Below are 26,453 nucleotides of genomic sequence, written 5' to 3'. Positions count from 1 at the left end.
AATAAGGGGAAACCACATGGAGAACAAGAGAGAGTGCTTTACTTTAAAGGATGTTTTAGGGAAACACCACTTCTCGTAGCATAGCAGTGGATTTTGTCTCTCAAAGGCACAGTTCTGCCACCCTCTGGCATACAATGCAATTGGCACAAGCAGACGTTGAATGTTTAAAATGGTACTTATCAGTTTTAATGCATTTTCAATACATCTTAAAATAAGGGGTGGGGGGTCTTCCTATGTCCTCCTGACTCCTTCCCCCAGCTCCCACATATCCTCCTACCCCTGATTCCCTCCCCCAGCTCCCCAATACCCCCGACCCCCAGCCCTGATCCCCCATGCCCTCCTGACCCCAGATCCCTACCCCCAGAGCCCCCTGACCCCTTTCCCAACCTCCTCCATATGCCCGACCCCAGATCCCCCATAGCCCCTTGATCCCACCCCCAGCTCCCCCATGCCCTCCTGACCCCAGCACCCTGATCCCCACCCCCAGATCCCATAGCCTCCTGACCCGTTTCCCAAGCTCCCCCATGCCCCCGATTCCCATCCCCAGCTCCCCCATAACCCCCAGACCCCTTTCCCAAGATCCCCATCCCCAGCTCCTCCATAGGCCCCTGATCCCCAGCCCAGCTCCCCTATGCCCCCTGACCCCCACCCCCAGATTCCCCATGCCCTTCTGACTCCAGCACCCCCAGGTCCCCATACACCCCGGCCCCTTCCCCAAGCTTCCCCATAGGCCCTTTCCCCGCCCCCAGCTCCTGCCGTTTTGGTCTGCCCCGCCCTCCTCTCCCTGCGCCTGGAGCCCGCCCCGCCCTCTCGCACAGGCCGCCGGGTGGAGCCCGGGCTTCCGTCTGCTCGGGCCGGGTGCCCCCGTCGGTGGCCGGGATCCCCCGGCGGGCCGGGCCGGGCCGGCGCCGCCATGTTCAGCCGCCTGGGCGCCTTCCTGCAGCAGGCGGTGGAGACGGTGAGGGCCCGGCCGGGGGCGGCTCCGCCAGGGAGCGAGGTGCTCGGGGGTGGGGCCCGGGGGAGAGCAGGGCACGGGGAGGGGCTGCGGGGGGCGTCTCCCGGGTTAGGGCTGGGGGGGCGCCCGGGATTGACCTCCAGGTGTCGTTGTGGTCGGGGGCTGGGGACTCCCAGGGGGCTGGGGGTGCCTCCAGGGGTCAGGGTTGGGGGGCGTCCAGAATTGACCCACAGATGTCTTCGGGATCAGGGGGTCCCAGGGGCTGGGGGAGGGGTCCCTCCAGGGTTGGGAGGTGCCCAGAATTGACCCCCCCCAGGTGTTGTTGGGGTCAGGGGATGAGGGGAGCCTAGAGAATTGGGGTTGGAGGGCAACTCCTGGGGCCAGGGTACTGGGGTGAGCACCCAGGATGGACCCCCACCCCCTGGGGTGTCATTGGGTCCTGAGATGGGGCAGCCCAGGGAACTGAGGGGTCTTCCAAGAACCTAGACATAGGATCTGGATTGGGCCCCCAAGGGTGTCATTGGGTGTCAGGAGATGAGGCCCATGGGGGACTAAGGCTGGGGAGGCGGGGGCATCCTACAGGGTACCCAGGATGGGCCCCAGGGTGCTATTGGGTTCAGGAAATTGGTGCTCTTGGGAAGGGGAGAATTGAGGGCTTGGGGAGAGGAGGGGGGACAGAGAGGTGTCCCAGGAGATATGGGGTTGGGGTCAGGAGAGGGTCCTAGGGCACTCTGCTTTGGGGGCTCCTCTCCTAACCCCATGCCTATTGGGACAGGGGTTCCCAGGGAGCAGGATGCTATGGGAATGGGGGGTCAGAAGGGGGGAGACCTTCCTGTGAGTAGGGCCTGTGGGTGGATATGAACAGTGCCCTTCCCAAAGGGCTCTATCTATCTACTAATGCCCGTGCCCTCCTCTCTGCAGCAGGAGCCCAGCATTGACCTGCTGGAGGCATTCACCGACCACTGGAAAGGGCTCACTCACTACTACCTAGAGACCACAGGTAGGTGGTGGGCGAGGCTGGGAGTTCAGGCTCCTGGGTTCTATTCCCAGCTCTGGGGAGGGTGGGGACTTTGCAAGTTAGAACTTCTGGGTTGTCTTCTCAGCTCTGCCAGCTGATGCGCCATGAGACTTTGGAGAAATCCTTTAACTGTGCAGTGCCTCAGTTTCCCTCGCTGTAAAAGGGAGAGAACCAGACATAGTTGGCCATTTGTTGGGGTTAATTCATTAACGTGGTCAAAATGCTTTGAGAGCCTTGGCAAAAGAGTAGAGCAAAATGTTAATAACTCTATTATCCTCTTCCTGTGAGTGATAATGAAAGGCCTGCGAATAAAAACTCTGCCAGGAGAAATGTTGCCTGCAACCATTAAAATGTCTACACGCTGCTCTGTGTATGGCATACAGGCATTACTTCTTCCCACCAGAAGAACCACGGGGTGGTCATGTCCCCGGACATTTGTAGATATCTGATACTCCGGGCCAGAGCCTTATAATAACCAGTCTCTGTTGCTCAGAGATCCTCTCTCAACATTCTGAGAATGGCTGGCCTGCTCCTGCACTAAATGCTATGGCCAACATTTCTTATCCTTGATGCTAAATTAGGTCTGATCTACACAGAGTTTTTGTACTAGGTGTGTTTTGTAACTGCTGCAGCCTTAAGTGTGCATACAGTTATACTGGTATAAAGTGCTTATCCCAGTATAGCTTAGTCCCTACCAGTGTAACTGCATCCACACTAGAGGGAGTTGTATTGCTTTACAGTTAGAGGCACGGTTATACTGGTACAGTTGTGGTGTGTTAAGAAGGCCTTAAGCCCCTAACTTTATTTAAATATCGAAGTATAGATTTATGAGCTTAACCTTAGACTCGCAAGTTTGAGAAACGTTGACCTTTGCTCTTGCCTAGGTCAGTGTTGTTGTTCTATTATAACATTGCTGCTTAGTGTCACTATTGCTAATGGTCCATCAAGAGTTCTGTTATAGAGATGATAATTTTTAAATCAGCATCCTAGTTGCTTGGGGTGCTGCAGAAATAAATATCAAAATGAAAATTACAACTTGGAAGCCAAAGAGGAGAGGTTGGTAGGATATATGTTTTAAAATTACCTCTGGAAAATAGAATTTTCAGATTTTTTTTTTTTAAATACCTAGGTCTAGGATTAAAGGAACTGGTTGTTTTTGGGTTTGTTTTTTTTTGTGGTTTTATACCTATTAATAATGTTCCCCCGAAGCTCAAACTTAGTTTAAAAAATCTCTGATTGAGAGGCATGATGAATTTTTTAAATTTTGTTTTTGTTAACTTCCTCTGGGTTCTACCAGTCCCCGAAAAGAAAACACCCACTTGTTTTTCTGTTGCAGGGAGGGGAAGGTTTTAAATTCACCATTTTGGAGTCTTTCACTGTGTCTTAGAATGTAGAGAAAATCTTTCTAAAAGATCACTCCTGTGTGGCATGGAACAGTGTCCTGATGCCTGCAGTAGAAATTATGAATAAAGGATTGGCTTTGCCTGATTTTTTTCTCAGGGTTTGTTTCATTTGGGTCTTGGTTAGTGTAAGGCCTGTGACTGTGCTGCCCAGGCTCTCATGAGCTGTGGCCTTAATCCTGCAAGCTGAGCTGCTTGGGCATATCCCTGCGCTAACGTGAAGCTCCATTGACTTCACATTGACACAGTACCAAACCCGTTCCCCAGCACAGAGGTGCTGGTTTCCAGCTGAGACGTAAAACTGAAGTCCTGGCCACTTGTGACAATCCCATGATGTTTTTACAAGTGTAAGGATGTTGGCTCCAGGGTCTTGACTAAATTGCTTTGTGGGTAATTACATTCTGACTACTTCCCTCAGCGCTGCCCAGAGGATTCCTGGGGCCATCGGTGGCAGGCGGCTCTGGTGGACCTCCCGCAGGCGTGCCTGTGGAGGGTCCGCTGGTCCCGTGGCTCCGGTGGAGCATCCGCAGGCACGCCTGCAGGAGGTCCACTGGAGCTGCGGGACCAGCGGACCCTCCGCAGCCATGCCTGCGGGAGGTCTACCGGAGCCGTGGGACCGGCAAGTGGCAGGGGGCCCCCCACGCGACGAAATGTCTAGAGCCGGCCCTGTTTGGTGGCGGGGGGCCCTTCCATTCTGGGACCCGCCGCTGAAGTGCCCCGAAGACCTGCGGTGGGGGCCCCCCGCCGGCGAATTACCGCCGAAGCGGGACCCGCCGCCGAAGTGCAGCCCACTCTTCGGCGGTAATTCGGTGGCAGGGGGCCCCCGCCACGGGTCTTCGGGGCACTTCAGCGGCAGGTCCCTGAACGGAAGGGCCCCCCGCCACCGAATTACCGCCGAAGACTGGGTTGCACTTCGGCGGCAGGTCCCGCTTCGGCGGTAATGCGATGGTGGGGGGTCCTTCCGCCCCGGAGCGGAAGGACTCCCCTGCCAGCGAAGACCGGGAGCTGAAGAAGCTCCGGGGTCCGGCCCCACAAGAGTTTTCTGGGGCCCCCGAGCAAGTGAAGGACCCCGTTCCAGGGGCCCCGAAAAACTCTCGTGGGGGCCCCTGCGGAGCCTGGGGCAAATTGCCCCTCTTGCCCCCCCCCGGGCGGCCCTGACTTCCCTTACAGCTTCTGTTGGATATGCTTGCTATTCATTTCCTGTCCCAAACTATATAGCATTGCTGTGTTGTTGTAACCATGTCAGTCCCAAGATATGCTGTGCAGTATTAAAAGAGCTGCCATGTTCCATCTCAGAGTTATGGGGGGAGGAGGCGGGGGGGCGGATATGAAGATGCTTTGGTATAAATTTGATAGTCAAACGGAGCTAAAGCCTTAATGCCTGTTTTACCCAGCATGTAACGTGTTTTGATTGGGATTTATATATTCCTTCTCTTTAGATGAAAACACCCCAGTTAAGGAGACCGATATCCCCTGGCGCCTGAAACAGATGCTGGACATTCTGGTGTATGAGGAGAAGCAGCATCCAGCAGGGGAGACAGGGCCTTGTCTGGAATATCTGCTGCAGCACAAAATCTTGGAGACCCTTAGCACTCTGGGGAAAGCAGAGGTGTGTACACTGTGTTACTCACCAAGTCAGCCATGCACAAGCCCAAGACCGGGGATGGACAAACTATGGCCCATGGGAGCATCCTGCGCGGCCCCCGAGCTCCTGACCTGGGAGACAAGCCCCTGGTCCCTCCCCTGCTGTTCCCCCTTCCCCGCAGCCTCAGCTTTCCCCACCGCTGGAGCAGTGCTCTGGGCAGTGAGCTCCTGGGGCAGCGCAGCTGCAGAGCGGGTCTGGCCTAACCCGATGCTCTGTGCTGTGTGGTGGTGGTGGCAGCAGGGTGGCCCAGCTGTAGCGCCGCCAGCCACCGGTGCTCCAGGCAGTGCGGTAAGGGGGGAGGGAGCAAGAGGGGTGGATAGAGGGCAGGGAAGTTCGGGGTGGTGGTCAGGGGGAAACAGGGTTGAATGGGGGCAAGGGTCTCGGGGGCAGTTAGGAAGGAGGGGGGATTGGATGGGGTGGCAGGGGGCAGTCAGGGAGCAGGGAGAAGGGGTGGTTGGATGGGGCAGGGGTCCCGAGAGGGCAGTCAGAAATGAGAGGAGGAATTGGATGGGGTGGTGGGGGCAGTCAGGGGACAGGGATTGGAGGTATGTGGATGGGGCAGGGGTCCCAGAGGGGCTGTCAGGGAATAGGGGGTTGGATGGGGCAGGAGTCCGGTGGGGGGGCAGATAGGAGGTGGGGGCCAGGCCATGACCCCCTCCCCTAACCATACCATTTACAAAACCCGATACAGCCCTCGGATCAAAAAGTTTGCCCACCCCTGCCCAAGACAAACACCATTCATTGTCCTAGTCGTGGAACTGTTGATTTCAGTGACTATAAAGTCTGACTTGTTCACAGCAAAGAAGTATAATTTTATGGAACAGAGATCAGGGTAAAATTTTTCAAAGCATATTCATGATTTAGGAGTCTGAAGTCCCAGTTTCAGAAGCCACTTAGGCTAGACTAGGACTTGGAAGTTGTAAGCAGCCTATTAGGCCCATGGCCTTGTCTACACTGCACGGTTAATACATGTCAGATAACGCCTTTCAAATTCTAGGCTAGACAGCGCCTTAGGAGCCTACATCCCATTGACTTAGCGAGACTAAGGCCAGGTCTACACTAAAAAGTTAGGTTGACCCTGCGACGTCGCTCAGGGGTGTGAAAAATCTACACCCTCGAGTGATGTAGTTAACCCCTGGAGTGTACAGCACTAGGTTGATGGAAGAATTTTTCCATTGACCTAGCTACTGCCTCTCAGGGAGGTGGACTAACTACAGGGATGGGAGAACCCCTCTCATTGCTGTAGTCAGTGTCCACACTGAAGTGCTGCTGCAGTTCAGCTGCAGTGATTCTAGTGAAGATCTAACCTAAGGCTTGGTCTACATCTAAAACTTAAGTCAACCTTGCTACGTCGCTCAGCAGTGTGAAAAATTCACACCCCAGGTAAGATGTAGGTAAGACACCACTAGGTTGAAGAATTTTTCTGATCTAGCTACTGCCTCTTGAGGAGTTGGATTTACTACTGTGCTTCTGTCATTGTAGCAGGTGTTTACACTACAGCACAACAGTGGCATAGCTGCCGCACTGTGGCACTTGTCGTGTAGACATGATATCTATAGGCTCCTAAGCACCTGAATCACTTGGAAATGGGACTTGGGCTCCTAAACCACTTAAGCACTTTTGAATCTTTTCCCCATATGCTACAACCTTTGCTGATGTGAGCAGTGTTTACTCAGGTGAGTAGTCTCATTGACTCCATGATTGAGGGTTGCAGGATCAATCCTTTGATTTGCAGGAAAGAAGTGTTTTTAAAAGAACTTTATCAGAGTAAATCTCAAAAGCTAAAAATTATAACCATACTAGCCTGTGTTACTAATAATACCTTGGCTTATTGTGCTGTAAATAGTCTTTTTCCCCCTAACACAAAAACAAGGAAACAGTAACTGGAAATATTAGTCTTTATTGTGTGTTTATAAAAATCAGTTGCATTCAGTACCATCTACCCTTTATCTCTGCTATGATTCATCCTTGCTTGTTTCTTTCCATTTCATCATGTTATAGGACTTACGAATAACAAACCTTTTGAAAATGGAAATATAATCTAATTGATTTTTTTCACCACAGGGCAGCTGAGAAGCTTAATTTATTAAAGTGAAGTTCATTAAGCAATATAAATACTTACCAAGAGAATTAATTAATGTTTTTGAAGCACTGTGAGAGTCTTAAAAGGCACATTAGAAGGGCAAACCATTATTTATTTCTGCCGTTAGGGTATTGTTATGCATCGTGTGGAGCTGGGATAGTGATATAAGTCTGGTCAATTTCACTGCTGTTTCCAGTCAGTTGTTCCATGCTCAAATGGTTGTTTTACCAGTGCTGCAGGGAAATATTTACTTCCTAAACCAAACCAGTTCTCGCTTACATTTGGGTTGTGAAAAGGTATATTCACACTGCATTTGGGAAAAGCTATTTGTAACTAAACCTCAGTGTTTGTCTTAACATTATCCCAGAGCATTCCCTTTAATTTTCTCACAGTTCAGCTGGGCTCCAGTTTATATCTTTCACGCTTTCTTGATGGCTGCGTGAAGCAAGGACAGTGTAGCCTTACCAGATTATCTGATGATAGAAAGGAGATAAAATCAATAATAAACTGGATCGTGTTTTCCAAGAGCTTCAAAACCCTCTGTTCTTGGAATTTCCCAGTCCATGTAAACTTGAAAACCCTTGTAGTGTTTTAGCCTTCTGCACTAGCTGCAGTATATAGGGTGTGTATGGCTAGATGTTTGCAGCTCTTACCTCTGCCATGTTACATACATTCACTATCTATCTGTGGCATAATGATTGGCTCAGACACTTCGTGTCATGTTTCCTGTGGCACTGAAGGGGAATATTACTTAACTGCCCATTTACTTCGCTCTCTCTCCTTTGCTCTCAGTATCCTCCAGGCATGAGGCAGCAGGTGTTCCTCTTCTTCAGCAGAGTCCTGGGACAGGTGCAGCATCCACTGTTGCACTATCTGAATGTGCACAGACCTGTTCAGGTGAGCGCTGTTTCTGCTTTCTCTTTGGCTTGTCAAAGCCACTTTCTGAGCTGTCTTACTGCAGGCAATGTAAAGTGTGCTCCTTGCAGCGCTCGTCGTACCTTTCCTCACTTAGTGCTCTGACGGCCTAAGTTTCTGATGAGCGGTGATGTTAACATAGACCCCATGGGGAGCCCCGTTCCCCAGTGCTATGTACCTGGTGCTATGTTACACCAGTGCAGAGTAGGTATAAAATATGACTGTTCTGATGCCCAATTGATAGTGTTGTAAATCACTATACAGGGTTCAGGGCAATGCTGAATACTTTGCTCTAATGTTACTTTGCCTCAATGGGGGCTATTGCCTGCTCTTTTGTACATCGGTGGCTGTATGACTGATATGGGTACATATTCCTGGAAAGTGTGTCCAGCAGCTTCTAGTAAGGAAGGAAGAATGTTATACCAATTATATTAGACCAGTAAAAACAAGCAGGATCTTATTAAAGGGGACAAGACAAAGATGCCACATTTATTATGATAATTTGATTTATGACTAATAACTAATATCTTAATTCTTACACACACACACATATTATACCTAATACCTATACACACACACACACACATTCACATTATACCTAATAATACCTATACACACACACACACACACATTCATCAGGTGTTCTGCAGCTGCTGCATAGTTACCAGTCCTGAAGATAGCTTAAGTTCATGGCTTGATTTTGCAGCTTGGGTTCGTAGCTTGTGGCAGCTAACTGGCCAGGAAAGCCGGGCACAAGGCCGAGCTGGATCTCTGTTGGGCAGGCACCGATGTTCTTCCATGTTGGCAGCAGAATGTTACCCAGAGTCTCTCATCTTACCCTTCTTTTTTATAGGCTTTTAGTTTGGATTCAAAGTCTATAGGTCTTGCTGTGTCACGCTGCCTCTGGGTTTAGACTGATCACCCATCAATTGCAGGCGTGACTTTCAGCCTTGAACCTGGCTTTGATCTTCCTTTTCTTTTTAGAGTGGATGCTTCTTACTTTGTTTAGGGCTGTTGTCTAGGTCTTCAGCCGTTGGTATTTGAACTTTATCTCATCAGGACAGGCTGGGGCTGGGGCTGGAGATTGATTCCGTCATTCATACATACCTCATTCACACATCTAAACTAAACTAATAAGATTACAGCAGGGTTTGCAAAAATGAAGGTTGGAGGAAGTTTTTACAAAATGAAGTGAGCGTTTTAAAATGGGGTTTGAATTACAATATGGAACAGAAGTTACAGTGTAGGCAAGTGTAGTGAATGGTGAACAGAAGTTACATTAATAAAGTGAACAATTAAAAACAATTTCATTTATCAGTTCTACCAGAATGCCCGTCCCTGATGCGAGCAAACCCCTTTCAGCACTGTATAAGCTCAGTCCTAACTCCTCTTTTATCACTGTGAAGGCTGACTGCCCTTTGTCCTTCCACAGAAGCTCCTTCAGTTCGGCAGCAATGTGCTAGGCTCTGCGACTGAGAAGGAAGAGGTACAGTTTGCTGCTGTTCTGTGTGCAAAGATCAAGCAGGATCCAGCTCTGCTCACATACATCCTGGAGGTAAGGAGCCTCCACTGGCACCTGTATGCCATCCCTTCCTTACAGGGCTGATTTTCTAGGGTATGATTGCACGGTGGTCTGAATAACAGGCAATTTCCACAGCATAGCAAGCTGTCGAATCTCACCTCCATATATCACAGACATTGCCTCAGTGCTGCATGCTCAGGGATGACGCTGAGCTCTTCTGCACCTGAAATCCTGCTGGCTTCTTTAAAATTATGCAAAGTGTCTAATCCAGTGCTGGTGGTGACATAGATTGTTCCCATCTGACAGCTGTTTTGGGGGCCCCTGGGTGAAGCGAATTTGGTCAATCTCAGTCCAGTTCCCAGGGAACTGGTGTTTGTGCCATGAAAATAGCCATAGGTTGGCACTAATTGGCCCCTGGATTGGTAGTATTAACGAAGAGACCATGGGTCATGGATGCTCAGCACCCCTTTCCCCGTAGGGGAATAATGCATCTCTCCCAGATGGCTTGGTGGGACGTGTGAAGCTTGCTTTGTCACTGCTGTACCTGTTCTGTGACTACAAGGTCACATAGTCATTGATCAGGCAGTTTAGAGCGGAGGACTAGGATCTGGGATTCCTGAGCTCTCTTCTTAGCATCACTCTGGACTTGTGTGACCTTTAAACATAGCTCTTCACCTCTTTGTACTCCCCCATCTGTGAAATGGGGATAATAGTTACTTCCGTACAGCGCATCGGGGAGTTGTGAGAATTAATGTTTGCAAAGGGTTATGAGATCCTCTGTTGAAATGTGCTGTGTTGTTTTATCTGCTTAGCTGAGCATTTCTAGGTGTTTTTGCAGTATATAGATATCTAGGTATGTTCAGATATATATTGCACCTATCTAGCTTTCTGAGTATTCGCTGTCTGTACCTGGGATCAGTCCCGTTTGTGTCAATGCTGGAAGCGCTATTGCTGTGACGCTAACTGCTCTCTCTCCTGTCTCTTTATTCTCAAGGGAAAGAATCTTCTAACTGTGAGCCCACAGGGAGATGCTGGCAGCAGCCAGAGAGAGAGCTTGGCTACCAACGGAGCCCTGACTGCATCTCCTGAGCACGACAGAGAGTGTTCCATGGGTGACGCCCCCTGTGCTAGCCTGGCTGGAAAACCAAAGAATTCTGTCTCCAGCTCCTCTCCTCTAAGAAAGGAAAACAATCTGATCACTTCCTTAATCAACTTGTGCAAGAGCCAGGTACTGACATGGGGTGGGGAAAAGCAGAAGGGTGCCAGGCGGCGAGTAGGGAATGATCTTGCCTATCAGTGGGATGGAGCAGGTTAGCATCAACCTTGGTGTTCCATTAACCCTTGAGCTGGGGAGGGGAATAAACAGGCTTGGTGCTGTGGTAACGTGTGTGTCTCTCTCTCTCTCTCTGGCAGAAGAGCAGGGTTGCACTAAAAGCTCAGGAAAACTTGCTGCTGCTCATAAGTGTCGCTCAGCAGGCAGCTGCCACATACCTGGTACAGAACAGCGCCCTTTGCTGTCTGGTGACTGATCACCTGTGTGACCTGTACAATGCCGTCCCTACTTCAGCCGATCCTGCAGATATCCTCTCCCTAGAGAGAGTCAGCTGGAGGTAGGAAGTTGATGGGTCAGTAGGAAGATAATGAGAGCCTGGGGTAAATCCATTCCCAGCCTCACTGCAAGGAAACGACCCTACCAGCTTTCACTCTTGGCCTTCTCCCTGGAAGTATTGGGCCCAGAGAAGACTAGTGAGATCTGTTCTGCAGGAGCTGTACCCCAGCTCCCATGGACCTTGGCAGGATTGAGCACCTTGCAGGTGTGGGTACATAGTGAGGCCTGCTAGGCTGTGGTATCCTCTCCAAGGGGGACTATGGGATGGCTCAAGCTGGGAGTGGGTAAGTCCCTGGAGAATAGCGACAGTGTGGTATCTGCCCTGGCTCAGGGGATACAGCCTAGCAGAGGTCCTCAACCTCTTCCCTACAGGGGCCCCCTTCCCACTTAGCAATATGGGAAGAGCAGGGTGGTCACCACCACCACCCCTGGTGGGTCATGACCCCGGATGAGAACTGCTGGCCTTGTTGCTCTCTCGGGTCTTTTCCGTCTCTGGTGTTCTATGCCGTATGGGCCAAGTGAGGACGTTGAGAGAACTAGCAGCTTTCTTTGCTCCTGTCACTCCAGAGAGGAGACTCTTCTCTCTCTCCCCTCCTCTCCCCAAAATGTGCCATAGCCTTGGATGATGTTTTGGAGTTGATTCCTACAGTGTCCTTCACCCGCATTGATCTCTTTGCAGGTTGCAGAATAACTCTGCTGATGAGGCCTCCTTCCCAGGAAAGGGGAGCCTGGATGCTTTCTTTAGCTGGTTAGATTACTGTGATCACCTCGTGAGAGGGGCCCACCCGGTAAGAAACAAGTGACTCCTCCCCACTGTTTATTGTCTTAGATGTGCATTCCTATCTCCTCTGCCCCAGAGGGTGCAAGTCTCTAGAGCAAGACAAATATACATTTAAACATGCGGGGAGCCTGATATTTAAGGAATCACGTCATCTTAGCCCAACCATAGATGCTGTTTCAGGCACAGCCAAAGAGCCACTGATTTACAAGAGTGGATTGGAAACTGGCTGAGTTACTCATCCCACCTACAGCTAAACATCTTGTACCTTTTACCTGATGAGCTGCTGGCAGTGGAGTTAGACTGCTGCAGCGTAAGCCAGCCTTGCTCATATCTCTGCTAGAACTCAGGCCAGACCACCTGTTTTCCTCCTGTACTTAGTAGACAACCTCATTAGGCCACTACTGATGGACTTATGAGCCACTGATGTGATGGTAGATAGGCCACTGGGAACCAAACTGTGTCTTGTCTTATGGCTAAAATTCTCCTTGGAGAAGATAACCTATGGTGCCTTTTTGAGATCCACCAACTCCAGTGGCTCCTGGACTATTACATCCTGACTTTTGTGGCTTGGATTTTGGGTTTGCCATGTGTCCTGAAGTGTGTTAGGACAGCTTCAATTTCATCAGGCCTGTCTGTGAGTCCAGCTTGCCAGACAGCTGAAGATCTCTGTGAAACTGCATCAGAATATGATGAAATTGCAATCCTTGTGTGATATTGTGAAGATCACCATGATGCATCATTGCCACACACAGCTGCAAGATGACAACATGCACTTGCTAAGGTCACAACAGGATTATTTTGTGTTAAAGGGTAGGAGCCATCCTGGATGACCCCAGTCTAGTGGTTTGTGTTGAGCACATTTAAGAAGACTCCAGCATGTTCTGGCTCCATCTTCTAGCTACCAGGAAATGCTTTCCTTTAATAGGAGTGCTTGGGTCACTTGGTTCCAGAGTCTCTGTGTGCAAGAACCACATAGCATGTTTTCAGCCCTGGCCAAGGAACAGTGACGTGACAGTCACTCCCCATATATGTCAGTGACCCCACCACACCGGTAGAAACTTTAAGGAGCAGCAGAGTCTCTGATCTTGTCATGCAGGAAGGAACTAGGGGAGTCGTAGGAATATCAGGCAGCTGGTAGCTCGTTAGTGACTCTCTATTTGTGACCATCAGGTAGTTGCAGATGCTGTAACAGAGACCATTGGTGAAAAGCTCTTCCAGGGGATTTTGCAGCCACAGCTCTTGCAGATGTGAGTACATGTGTCACACAGGTTGAGGGGCCAACCAGCTGTTCACTAGCTTCCTGTGTAAACTGTGTGTGGGGCGGGGGGACTGAGCTGGTCTGGCACCCACACCAGGCATGAGAGGGAGGGAAGTGGGTTAGTTCTGTGGTGAAAGTAGGGATTTGGGACTCAGGACTGCAGTTCTGTTTCTGGCTATGGCAGCAGCTGGTGTTAAATGAGTCACTGCTTTGGTCCTCAGTTTCCCCATCTGTAGAATGGAGTTAATGCTACATTCAGGCTGGTGAGGCTCAAATAATTCCCATTGGAAAAGTGCTTTGCAATCCTGGGATGGCAGGTATGTAGATAAGAGGGATGCATAGCACTCCCGCAAGGAGGCAGCTCCCCAGCCACATGCGTCCCTTCCAAACTTTTATGGAAGTTAATCTGTCTTAAAATCCTCTTCCTACACTTCAGTGTAAAAGTGAAACCCCTGCTGGCAGAATGGAACATTCCACCAGAAGGATTCTAACCTGGTCTGCCAAGCTGGGGAATTTGAGTCTGGGAAGCAGAGAAAGTTCAATAGGGGAAAAGGCGGGAACATCTGAGCATCCTGGAGACGAGGCAGGGGTGTAAAATAAAATGGACTAAGGGCAGAATCAGATCTCCTCTGATGCAGGGAGTGGTTTTGGCACAGTTTTCTAATGCCTTTAGCTGTCATTCAAAGCGATGTGCCTTTTTATCCACCCTAAGATAGGGTAGTGCTGAGGCCAGTGGTCAGTTCTGAACCTTCTCCTGTAGCTCACAGAGCCAGTGCCGCTGCTCAGGGCCCCTCCAAAGGGAGGACCAGAGCTGTCCCCTGACAAGATGGTGTTTCATGTTTGGCTGTGCATTTCCAGGCCTTCAGTATTATTTTGGACTCTTGTCCCTGCATAGTAAACTTCCAAACTCATTACACCTGAACTGCCCAGTCTAGCCTCTGGCTTTGGTATTGCCTTGACCTTTTTCATGCACCCTCCATCCACTGCAGTGGCCCATACGCATCTCTAGAGAGAGACTTTCTCTTCATGAGCTGGAATAGGTGGCTTTCCAGATATCACTCTGCATTATTTTCACATTGCTCTTAGTGTCCCAAAGGCAGTGACATCTTAGGGTCAGAGCAAAAAATGAGGAGCGCGGGCCGAGTCCTGGGTTCTGTTCCTGGCTCTGTCATTTCCTGTCTCCGTGCCTTGGTTTTCCCATCCATCAAAGGGGACGATGCCACTGGCCCACCACAGGGGGAGGGAGGGTGGGTGGGTATAAAGCTTTATTTGTAAAGTCCCTAGAGGTCCTTGGGTGGAGATGTTTCCTTTAGAGCGCACAGCTCACTGAGCTGCATGTGTCCTCTGAACAGCTGCATGGAGATGAGCAACAGTAATTACTTTCCCTCCGCCATTATTTGGCAGGTCTGAACTTGGCATCCTCACCTCTACGGCAATGCTGACGGCTGTGGTGAGGCAGATCAGTGCTCCTGCCCTGCTCCGGGAACTGGTGACATTCCTGCTGGGCACAGAGAGGCAGCCAGAAGCCATCACTAACTCCCCACAGCAGCACCTCCTGCGCTTTCAACTGATAGAGCACTGCAACCACCTGTCTGATGAGGTGAGGCTCTGTCTGCATGCAGAACTGCCACCTGCAGCCTCCCATGGTTCTGCCTCCCTCCTCTTCCCTCTCCGGTGGGACCCCAGACTCAGCTTTTACTGGCTAACCTCCATCTTGGAATTTCAAGGGGGGAAGCTGCTCTTCCTTTTGGACCATATCCAGACCTAAGGCCCTGCTCCCTTGAGATCACTAGTGATGCTCTGGCACCCTGGTAGGAGTTTAGGGGTCCTGCCGTAGTTCCAGGCCAGGTCATTGTATTCAGTCTCCTTAAATTCCCCAGGCAGTTTGTCAGATACAGGATTTTTCAGTCTCGGCCCTCAGCAGTCAGGCAGTGTTGCTGTGTGGTGGCTCCATCTCAGTGCTGGATGAAGTGATCCCTGCAGAATTTATAAAGTGCTTTGGGATATTAATAACAGATGCAGTATCACTCATCTAGAAGGATCCCAAACCACTTCAAACACTCTGGATTTACAGCACCACTGGAATGCAGCCACCTCTGGGGGTTCAGCCCCCCTGCATATTGCATGCTGTACAACAGCAGAATGCTGGGTCAAACCCCTGCTCCTGTCAGCCATGCTATGAAATCTTTAATGTCCTCACTATGCAGACAGGATCCCTTGTTTTTAAGGTCTCCTCTGCAAGACCTTCCCACAGCTAACTGGTTGGGAACTCCATGCATCAACCCTGGAAGGGATTATGGTCTGAGATGGCCCTGGGGGAATGCTGGGCTTCCTTGCTGTGTTTTAGTGGTGAATGCTTTTCAGGGGAGTTTTAAAGACTTGTCCCACAACTGACCCACGATTCTGCCCCTGTAGATCAGTCTTGCTACCCTGAGGCTATTTGAGGAGCTGCTCCGGAAACCCCATGAGCACATTGTATACAGTCTAGTGCTGAGAAACCTGGAGGAACGGAGCTACATCCTGCGCAGCCAGCCGGGGCAGGAGGAGCGGAGCACCCACGAGCAGGAGCATTACGAGGACACACTGTAAGTGGACAGAAATGGGAAGCGCAGAACCTGGTGGGCACAAGCTGGGGCTGCAATGTAATGCCTGTTCCTGGCCTTGCAGGGAGCTGGAGGAAGATCCCTATTTCACTGATGAATTTCCAAATACAGGATTCCGGGCATGTAAAAAGCCAATGCCATCCTCCCCCCGGGGGCCTGCCAGGCCTAATGAGAAGACAGACGTGAATGAGATTGTTCTCAGGTAGGGTTTTCCCTTGGGCTGTGGGGGCAAAGAATCACGAATGATAGACCATGCACCCAATGTCCAGCACATCTTTGCCTCCCCTCTGCAGGCTAGCTCATGGCTTCGAGCCAGCCAGAAGGGTGGGGTGGCTTTGGGGAACTCAGATGCATAAAGGGCAAGGTAGAGAAGAACCCAGTGCAATTCCAGAGAGCAGCCCTGGCAGCGCAGGCTGTGAGAACCAGGTGACTCCCCACTCTGGGAGCCCCTGCTCCAGCAAGGGCTCTGTGGACTGGTAGGCTCCCTGCTCCAGGGAACATGCCTGGGCTGAGATCCGGTAGAATCCCTGCCACACAGCAGCTCAGTGAAAATGCTAGCCTCTGAATGCCAATTTCATAGTTCATTTCAGGAACACCCAATTTTGCTGTTTAGAATGAAAGCAAGTTCAAAAATACCAAAACTTCTGGCAAACCCAACTCCCTGAGTTTGGGTCAGCTTGCATCCTGCCCTACCCAGAAGCGTTCCATAACAGGCTAGAGCTCTGTCTCCTAGGTCCTTTCCCATATTGGTAGCCATTCCAGGGGCCCATCTAAGCCTCTGGCTCACATAAATTGGGCTATAACTTTGAACTGCAAAGGAAGACCCCACACTTGCTCATTGCTGGGCATCCCATCTCCAGACAGTGTTTTTCTGGTACATTTTTACCAGGAGCCCAGCCCTCCAGCTTTCACTAGCCTAAAGCTAATGGGCATTGGCTATCCAGCCCCACTAGTAAGCCTGGAACATCTTACCTAGCCTGCGCAGTTCATCATAGCTTCAAAGCCCGTGGCTGGGTGTCACGGAGTCACCGGGCGATGCTCTGGAACTGCTCCCCACCAAGCCAGGCAGGACTTTAGGGAGCCTCCTCTTCCATGGAGCAGACTTGTTCAGGGCAAGCAGCTTACACGTTTTCACCTTTTGGGTCTCTCCTTGGAGCATTTAGCATCCTCTGCCCCTCCGTGCGCTTCCCACAGCGAGCCCGCCTCAGTGGGGTCCTGGGGAAGCCACCGGGTCCTGCATCCCCACTTCGCAGTCAGACATGACTCTTAGCCAGCCAGTAAAACAGGTTTTATTTGATGACAGGAACAGGGTCTAAAACAGAGCTTGTAGGTACAGAGAACCGGACCCCTTGGCCGGGTCCATTCTGGGGGGCAGTGAGCCAGACCCCCACGTCTGCCCTCAGCCAGCTCCAGACTAACAACCCCCACCAGCCCCTCCTCTCTGCTCAGCTCCTTTCCCGGGCCAGGAGGTTACCTGATCCCTTTGTCTCCAACACCTTCAGCTGGCAACTTTGCAGGGGAGAGGCCCAGGCCATTAGTTGCTAGGAGACAGAGTGTCAGGCATTTAGGTGCACTGGCCCTTTGCTCTGCCAGATACTTAAGAACTGCCATGGGGACACTGAGGCACCAACACAGTATTCAGAAAAAAGATTAAGAACATTCCCAGTTCGTCACATCTCTCCCCCTTTCGAGACCGAACTGAGCCAGGTCACTTCAGCCAGTGACCTGGGGAAGTTCGAACCCACCAACTTTCCCATGGATGCCCCAGCATCTCTCCCATTCCTTGGTCTGAGTTACACCAGGACAGTCCAGTCTTACGCCCTCCCTTAGGTCGGGTGTGCTTGATGGCCCTTGCAGGCCGCATGTGGGAAGGTTTATGCAGCCCACACCCTTTGCCACCCCAATACCCCTGGGGTTTAAGCTGGGATTGGGTCTTTTTCCAGCCCTCTGGTCTGTGATTCGGGCTCTCTTGGTTAAGAGCCCCCATCTTGGCCTTTGCCAGCTCTGGGCTTGGGCAGCCACTTCCCACTTTGTGGCCCAGACACAACACCTTTGCTGTTCCCACCTTACACTTCCCAGCTTTTACCGTCAGTCCCACCTCCTTGAGGCAGCCCAGCCCCCTCTTCACCTGGGACACCTGTTCCTCCCAGGTCTGGCTAAAGATGCACATGTTATCAGTGTCTGCCAGGGCCAAGTTCTCCATCCCCCTGAGCTTGTCTAGAATCTCCCCAGGCCTAGGCATGGGGTCGGCATCGGACACTGTGATGGCTTTAAACTTCTGATAGCCCCCATAAAACCAGCTTATCCTTCTCCCTTGGGGATCAGCCCCACGGATGAGGCCCATGGGCTGTAAAACAGCTGGATCCCATTTAAAGCCAGCGTGTTCCTGACCTCTTTTTTCAGGTTTTGGGCTGCTTTTCCAGTGACTTTGAACGGGGAACACCTGATGGGGAGATTATCTCCTACCTCAGGGAAGAGATCCCCCCGGGGGTCTTCCCCCTTCTTCATCTAATCCTCCCTCTTCAGGTTCAGGGGTCCCCTCACTCTCCTCCCATCCAGCAGCTCGAAAGGGAAGAACCCTGTGGATTCCTGGGGCACCACCAGCTGTCTCCCGATTCCCCCCAGTTCTGCTTCCCCTTGGGGAGCCCATTTCCGGTACAGGAATCCCTCCTCCTGCAGGACTCTGTCCCTGCAGCCTTCCCCAAGGGAGTTTGCAGCACTGTGGCCAGCAAGTTCCCTCAGCTTCTCCAAGGAGGGATCCTTCTGCAGCTCGGTCTGGGATTCAGCAGCTGGGGCAGGGAGTGGGACCTGTTCCCTCTCGCTGGCTGGGCCTGGGGTCACAGCCCCCCTGAGCCCTGTCCCTGGTAGCTCCCTCCCTGCTGTGTAATCACTTCCCAGCAGCACACCTGGACCAGGCAAACCTGTTTGGCAGCTGACCTGCCCTGCCTGGGTGTCCTCCCACTCAGTTAGGGTCTCAGCTCTCCCCCGTGCTCAGCGCTGCCCTTGCTGTCCCAGTGGGGACAGGCAGCGAGCTCTCTGCTCTGGTCACAGCATCAGAGCCAGCGTGAGCCCCCTCTCTGGTGTGCAGGGGGGCGGGGAGCATCTCTCCTTCCCACTCAGCCCCAGGGGCTGGTTACAGGTAGGCAGGTGTCCTGAGCCCAGCAGCCCCTCCCACCTGCCAGCCAGGTCATTTGCATTTTCACTGACCATTTCCATTCTAGCCAATTGGTTCCCTGGATTTGAATTCAAACCCTCGGCTGTTACAGGAGCGGGGCCTGGATCCTGTCCCAAGGGGAGACAGTCACCTCCCAACAGGGCCTCCCAGCCGATATCCTGGAGAACCCCAACTACCAGCCAGCCCGACCCCTCCTGCGTCTGCACAGGGATCTGGGCCATAGGCAGGGCGAGGGGCTTCACCCCAGGGACCTTCACCAGGTCCCACAGCCCCTCAGCATTTGCGGCTGCACCACCACAGTTCTCTCTGTCCCAGGGTCTTGCCACCCCAGGCATGTTTGCCCACTGACCCCTGGGCAGCCCCCTATGTCTCTCTACTCCACCATCGCCAGTCCATGCTGCTGCTGCTTCTCCTGCAGCTTTTCCTTGGGCTCTTGCTCTCTCTCACGGTCCTCTCGCTCTCTCGGGCTCTGCTCCCATCCCATCCGTCTCCAATCTCCTGATGGGGAACCCAATCGTGAAGACCCTCGTCTGATTTGGGACCAGACTCCCGGGGATGCCTGGTTGATGCTCCAGCTGCTCTCAGATCCTCTTGTAGCCCCATCTGGGCCAGGAATCTGCTCCTCAGAGCGGTGCTTCTCCTTCAACTGCACGATTAACTGTGCCTTGGTGAATTTCCCCATGCGTAACCCTCTCTTTGTGCACAGGATCACAATGTCCTTCTTAAGGAGATGGTGATAGGCCATCACTTCACCGTTCCCAAGTGGCTCTGGACTCACAGGCCTGTGTGCTCTTGGCTCCCCCATGGTTTCCAGGAAGAATCCCTGATGTGCCAGCCCTTCTCGTGATCACCTCTTTGCCAGGGTCGAGCTGCAGACTCCTCCGCCCCGGGACTGCTCCTGCAATCCCCAGGGGAACCCTGTTACTGCAAAAATCCTTCTCCCAGGGTCGAGCGGCAAGCTCCTCCGCCCCCGAGACTGCTCGCTGCAGTCCTCAGGGGGACCCTGTTACTCCAATAGTCCTTCTCGCTGGTCACACACTCCCAGAGGTTAACTGCCCCCTGAAACCGTCCCTCTCTGAGCCTTCAGCATGCCTGGTCCTCATTATCCCTCCTCTGTTTTACTGCTCCCCAGTCACTTACTGCAAGCAGCGCCATTCACGGGGTGCAGTACGTCCTGCCGCTGCTACCAGTTGTCACGGAGTCACCGGGCGATGCTCTGGAACTGCTCCCCACCAAGCCAGGCAGGACTTTAGGGAGCCTCCTCTTCCATGGAGCAGACTTGTTCAGGGCACGCAGCTTACACGTTTTCACCTTTTGGGTCTCTCCTTGGAGCATTTAGCATCCTCTGCCCCTCCGTGCGCTTCCCACAGCGAGCCCGCCTCAGTGGGGTCCTGGGGAAGCCACCGGGTCCTGCACCCCCACTTCGCAGTCAGACATGACTCTTAGCCAGCCAGTAAAACAGGTTTTATTTGATGACAGGAACAGGGTCTAAAACAGAGCTTGTAGGTACAGAGAACCGGACCCCTTGGCCGGGTCCATTCTGGGGGTCAGTGAGCCAGACCCCCACGTCTGCCCTCAGCCAGCTCCAGACTAACAACCCCCACCAGCCCCTCCTCTCTGCTCAGCTCTTTTCCTGGGCCAGGAGGTTACCTGATCCCTTTGTCTCCAACACCTTCAGCTGGCAACTTTGCAGGGGAGAGGCCCAGGCCATTAGTTGCTAGGAGACAGAGTGTCAGGCATTTAGGTGCACTGGCCCTTTGCTCTGCCAGATACTTAAGAACTGCCATGGGGACACTGAGGCACCAACACAGTATTCAGAAAAAACATTAAGAACATTCCCAGTTCGTCACACTGGGTAGCTTCACAACCAGCAGTAACCCAAGGAATGACAGAAGGGTAATCTGATGGTAGGTTTCATGGGGTAAGGTGGTGCCTGAAGTAAGGGTCAGGAAGGAACTTTCCAGCCATCGCACAGGCTAAGTGCTGTATTGAGGAGACCACATTAGGAGTTGGAATATCAGTGCCAATAGGCCAGGTACATTCTGCATCTGCTGCACTCACTCCTGTCTCTTCCCCCTGGGTCTGGGCAACACCAGCATAGGGGGAAATTTGCATAGAGTACCAGCTCCTGTTGGTTTCTCTCTTTCAGTTTCCTGGGCCTGGTTCCTGATGAGGCAAAGACCTCCTCCTATCTGGAGGAGGCAGGATATGATACCTATGTGCACGATGCCTTAAGGCTGGTAGGTCATGGATGGGGTCCCCATACCCTTTGAATTCTCTGCTGCCCGCACTCCCTTGTCACAGCTCCCTTCCCATCAGGACTATCCTACCTGACATACACAACTCACTCCACCCGTCTGTGCCAGACCTGGCTGAGATTGGACGTACCCACTGCTCAGACAAGGTGGCCAGTAGGGTTTCAAAGTCTTTCTCCCTCCACCCCCCTCAGCCTGGGGCTTCCCTGTCCCATTCCAAGTGGAGATATAAAACATCTTTGATCTTTAACAGTGCCAACTGTATTGCCAATTTCTTTGCCAGTGTACCTGTCTGCCTCCCACACCCAGCAGTTTGGGCTTGTGGCCATGTTCACCCTAGTTTTAGGGTTGAGAGCACTTTGTCCTCCTCCATCACCCTCATGCTTCTTCTGTCAGTTTCAGGAATGCTCTGCTAACATATCCTCATGGAATTGGCCCCAGGAACCAAAACCTCTGGAGCCCTGTGACCCACAAGCAGCATTTTATGAGGGCCACTTCCTCAAGGTGCTGTTTGACCGTATGACACGGATCCTGGATCAGGTAGGCTGAAAACTGCAGCCTTGTTTGGGGGATTGGGGAGCTGTAGCTGGAGACAGGGCTTTGTCTTTGGCGTAACCAATGAGCACCTAGCCCTTTTGTAGGATACAAAGGTATTGGCTAGTGACCACAACACAGGACTGTGATCCTTGATCCTCCTAGATCCCCATTCCACCCTCAGGCTTCAGCCAAGTGTGTGGGGAAAAGCAACTATTGAATTGAAACTGAGCCTCAACAGGGAAATACCTGTGTCCAGCTTTGTAGAGCTGTCTGGCTGTAAGAGCTTCGTTACTGTGACTTCTGTAACCTTGCAGGTGGCCTACAAAAGCAGATAGCTGCCAACAGGAACAAAAATCAGCATCAAATTAGACTGTAAGCTCTTTGGCGTAGGCCCTGATCCTGATTAGGGTTCGTGGGTGCTCCTGTAATACTAGAGATCCACCTCCCTGGAAGGTAGTTTCAGGCCTTTCAGGTCTCATTTTCCTATTTGTAAATGAATGAGGGGGACATAAACCAAAGGCAGAGTCCAAGCCAGGCTGCCCCTACTGCAGGGGTTCTCAAACTGAGGGTCACAAGGTAATTACTTGGGGGGGGGGGGAGGTTTGTGAGCTGACAGCCTCCACCCCAAACCCCGCTTCGCCTCCAGCATTTATAATAGTGTTATAAATTAAAACCACTTTTTGTATATATTTAAGGGGGGGTGGGGTCATACTTTTATAGGCTTCCTATGTGAAAGGGGCCAAAAGTTTGAGAACTACTGCCTCTGGGAAGGCGCTTCAAGGAAGCGATCTCATATTTTGTCTATATTCCGCAGCCCTATGGACTGAACCTACAAATGACATCAGTGTTGTCCCGCCTAGCCCTCTTCCCGCACCCGCACCTCCACGAATACCTCCTGGACCCCTACCTGAATCTGGCTCCTGGTTGCAGGACGCTCTTCTCTGTACTCATCAGGGTAACTTCTCCCCATGCCAAGTCCTTGGTGGGGCACAGGGGTTCATGTTGATGTTAGTGTGCAATTTGAGGGGAGGGAGATCAGAAAACTGCAAAAAAGCCTTGCACGAAGCTGCCAGCACCTCTAGGCTGAGTGGGTCCAGAGTAGAGTCCTGGACTCAGGGCAAGGCTGTATGTAGGAAGTGCTCTGAACCCAAAAGCTGGGTGGGGGGCACCTCTCCACCTGCAGGGAGCTAATTCTCACCTCCTCCCTAGGTGATTGGAGATCTGATGCAGAGAATCCAGCGGGTGTCTCAGTTCCCAGCCAAGCTGCTGCTGGTCCGGAGACAGTTAATGGGGCTGGTCCCTGAAGAACAGTAAGTGCTTGTACTTGTCTTGGGCTAGATCAACTGGTGCCCTGCAGCAGGTGTAACAAGGGGAACACAGTATCTGTCTCAGCAGACATTAATCGCCAGGGAAACTCCCCTCATCTCAGCACAGGGCCCCACTCTAGTGTGCTTGATACATGGGGTGGCAGGGAATTAAGCAGGAGCAGCCTCAGGGTTGTTTGGTAACACGCCTGCCCAGTGCTTGTGCTCCATGCTGTGCTAAACTTTCTAGGATAGACATGAGATGAGGTGGTGGGACATCCTGCTCTCCAGGCAAGGGAGCCAGCTTCTCCCTCCTGTGCAGAGCACTCCCTCAGCATTTGCTTTGGTTCCCTTGCAGGATCGATCACATGACCCTCTTCCAAGGAGTGGTGGTGCTGGAGGAATTTTGTAAGGAACTGGCAGCCATCGCCTTTGTGAAGTTCACCCCTGAGGGCCCTGCATGAGTCCAGCCTCTGGCTCTCCTCACCTGCTTCCTGGAGAGAAGATCTGAGTGCAGTGCCAGCATGCACTGCTGGAATGGGAAGATTAGTGCTCCATGGCTCAGGGCAAGGGAGCACCACTCCTCACTCAGCCATCCACCTTAGCTGAGACCTTCCTGTATCGCTGGCCTCCAGAGAATGCCTGGTTCTGATAACCAGACTCCCCCCCTATCGAGCAGCAGGGAACCAGGACTCTGCAACATCACAGAGGGTGACGGCACGAGACAGTCTCAACATCTAACTCAGGTTTGATACTTCCTACATTACAGAACCAATGGTCTGCTCAGTGTTCAGCTCCCAAAGCTGGCTAGGAAAGCACTAGCTGCCACAGCCCCCAACCTTCAGAAAGCAAGACTAGATGCATTGAGAGCCCTCCACAATTTCTATCTGCTGCCTCTTAGGATCAGAGTGGGCAGGAGCGTTTGCAGAAAATCATCGCCCACAATCCATTCTGCAAGATTTTTATAGCTCCTCTTCCAAGTGCCTATGGCTAGGGGGAGGGAAAGGAATGGATACATACATGATCAGGGCAGTGTCTGAAGCCCTGTGGAATAGAGATCTGCATTGCACTCTTGCTACATAGGACCTGTGGGAGTGCACTGTTCTGGTGTCCTGGCAGTGAGCCCAGAATAAGACTTCTAGGTAACTGTAGGTGAAGGTAGGATACAGCACATTGCAAAAGTGGGTGCTAAATCAAAACCACCACCCCCCTACAGATCTCATTTCTGGACAGGTAGATTCCCAGGTGGAATCCAGCCAGCCCCAGCTGGGTGGCCATAAGACACTCTTCTTCTGGCCTTTAATCAAAGTGCAACATCTCCAGCTGTTGCTTTGCTGCACCTGGCCCAGCAGCATCTATTAAAATACCCTGAATATAAAATATGGACCTAGAAGCCTGCAGTCAGACTCCAGCCATGGCACTTATGATGCCTTGCTGTGCAGGTGGCCAGCCTCACTCCTAGTGCTTCACTGCCCAAACCTTCCCTCTTCCCCTGCAGTCCAAAAGGGAAGGAGTAGGGATGGTGGGTAGCCTTGAGGTAAGTCATGTTCCTCCACCCCCTAAGCTGTAAGAGAGGCATAGAGAAGTGACTGGACCTACCTCCCAGACAGATCCTGAGGCTTACTCCATTGGTTTTGGGGTTCCTGAGCAAAGCAGGGCAGGCATGATTGATGTGGCTGTGTGACAGACAAGTCCCACTGGGCCCTATGCGCTGCTGTCAGGGGGCTTTCTGTTAAACAAGTTTTCATTTAGTCCGATGCTCTTGCTCGCTAGCGATGGGGGTCCTGGGGCAAGGAGGAACAGAAGGTACATGGAGTCTTTTATTGGAGGAAGAGTTCATTCTGACTTTGAACTGGCTCCAGTTGATGCTTTCCATATGGTATGAGTAGAGCAACCGTGGCTCTGCCAGGCAGCAGAGACATGTAAGGTTGCTCCATGTCCTCAGCAAACCTTTAGAGACAGTACTGCCTTCCATCACGCTCGCAGTGCCTCGGCTCTGGCTGATCAGAAAATGGGACAGCAGCCCTCAGGCAGGTGCAGCTCTACCCTGTCTTCCTGGAGATGGGAGGGCGTTTTGCTTTAGTTTAGCTAGACAGAGTGAAGCAAAGTCTTGCAGAGCACCCTCCCAAGCAACCTGCCCCATTGTGAAAGGAAACTCAGAGCTACCGCTAGAGAGCAGGATGCTTCCCTCACATATCCTGGAGAACAGCCCCTTGAGAAGCCAGAAGGGCTGGAGGCCAGCATCAGCTGAGTTCTCGCTCTTCCCCACTGTTTCCCTATAATGGGCCAGATTCTTACCTGATGTCTGGCTTCATAGTATCATTGAAATTAGTGACCTACACCAGCTGAGGCTCTCACCCACTGCTTTCCTGGGTAGCAAGGATGAATTTGTAAAGTGCTCTGGGAATGAAGTAAGTTAGCAATAGTCTTTATACTAGCAATACTAACCCATTCAACAGGGCTGTGTGTCTATTGATAGATATTCACACACCCTGCAGAATCCCAGCATCTCACTCTGTTCCCAATGTGCACTTTAGAATGTAACAAACACTTCATCACAATGCAGTGAAAGGTATCTGGTAACTAGAGCTGTCAGCCAACAAGAGTAGATACAAATTTGGGCAGTGCCTAGCACAGTGGGGCCCCAATCTTGGTGGTGTTATGGTAGTGCCTAGAGATCAACTGTCAGGGCAGCTTGTAAGCCTGACAAATCAGCACAACTGGATTCTTGACATTGGTATTAAGTGCAGGGTGGATGCTTAGGGGCACCATTGGCTTGGCAATGCACTATTTAATGTTACATTAAGTGATTCTTTATAGCATATTTAGCTATACTGCATTATCTACAGAGGGGCTTTCGGTCTTGTGTTGCCTCTTATCAACCATGCACAAAAGGTGCGTACATGTGGTTGCTTGGTAAATCTGGGTGTTGGTGTTGTATATATGGCAACTGCATGTGGTAAGTGGGTACAACGAGCTAGCAAATGTTACAGCACCACCTCTTTTCAGAACTATGCACTTTTAAATGTATGGTGTGTAACTAAACCAGCTGTAAAATTTGTGCAGTTTGTCTGTACATATGTACCAGGTACAAGTAACTTAACTCTTCCTGTGGCAATAAAGTGATGTCTTGATAAATTTGAATCAGTTGGCTCCTTTTCCCTTTACGAACCTCTCCTACAGTATGTTTTTCAGTTGTGCCATATATTTTTAATGAGCTAGCATCTCAATTAGAGGGAGCTGGCTTCTACTCGCAGTTCTGCCTCTGTCCTCAGTTTCCCTCTCTGTAAAACGGTGCTAGTACACTTCCAAGGGTGGGTAAGTATTATGGTCCTTACACTAAAATGCTTCCTGGCCTGTAGCAGAGCTGAAATACAAACACATAAGCATGGG

The 26,453-nt window shown here is 51.6% G+C and overlaps 1 protein-coding gene across 3 annotated transcripts; it reads left to right on the top strand.

The window, feature by feature from the left end:
• The first annotated feature begins 846 nt into the window (after window positions 1-846).
• FAM160B2 (family with sequence similarity 160 member B2) lies at window positions 847-26,204 on the top strand. Of its 3 annotated transcripts, none has more exons than XM_030552111.1 (17): window positions 847-958; window positions 1,877-1,955; window positions 4,813-4,982; window positions 7,894-7,998; window positions 9,449-9,571; window positions 10,533-10,766; window positions 10,952-11,148; window positions 11,827-11,935; window positions 13,099-13,175; window positions 14,591-14,786; window positions 15,602-15,771; window positions 15,854-15,991; window positions 21,114-21,204; window positions 21,616-21,759; window positions 22,571-22,711; window positions 22,966-23,066; window positions 23,419-26,204. In XM_030552111.1, the coding sequence occupies exons 1-17, from the start codon at window positions 914-916 to the stop codon at window positions 23,522-23,524; spliced, it is 2,226 nt and encodes a 741-aa protein (XP_030407971.1). In that variant the 5' UTR covers window positions 847-913; the 3' UTR covers window positions 23,525-26,204. The 3 variants fall into 3 exon arrangements, with proteins under 3 accessions (XP_030407971.1, XP_030407972.1, XP_030407970.1); XM_030552112.1 differs by having other exon boundaries at window positions 857-958; window positions 1,880-1,955; XM_030552110.1 differs by having other exon boundaries at window positions 863-997.
• Window positions 26,205-26,453: the final 249 nt, after the last annotated feature.

This window comes from Gopherus evgoodei, chromosome 2 (genome assembly GCF_007399415.2).
Source record: "Gopherus evgoodei ecotype Sinaloan lineage chromosome 2, rGopEvg1_v1.p, whole genome shotgun sequence".
NCBI lineage: Eukaryota > Metazoa > Chordata > Testudines > Testudinidae > Gopherus > Gopherus evgoodei.
The sequence above is the reverse complement of the archived record's forward strand: the minus strand, read 5'-3'. Positions and strand labels throughout refer to the sequence as shown.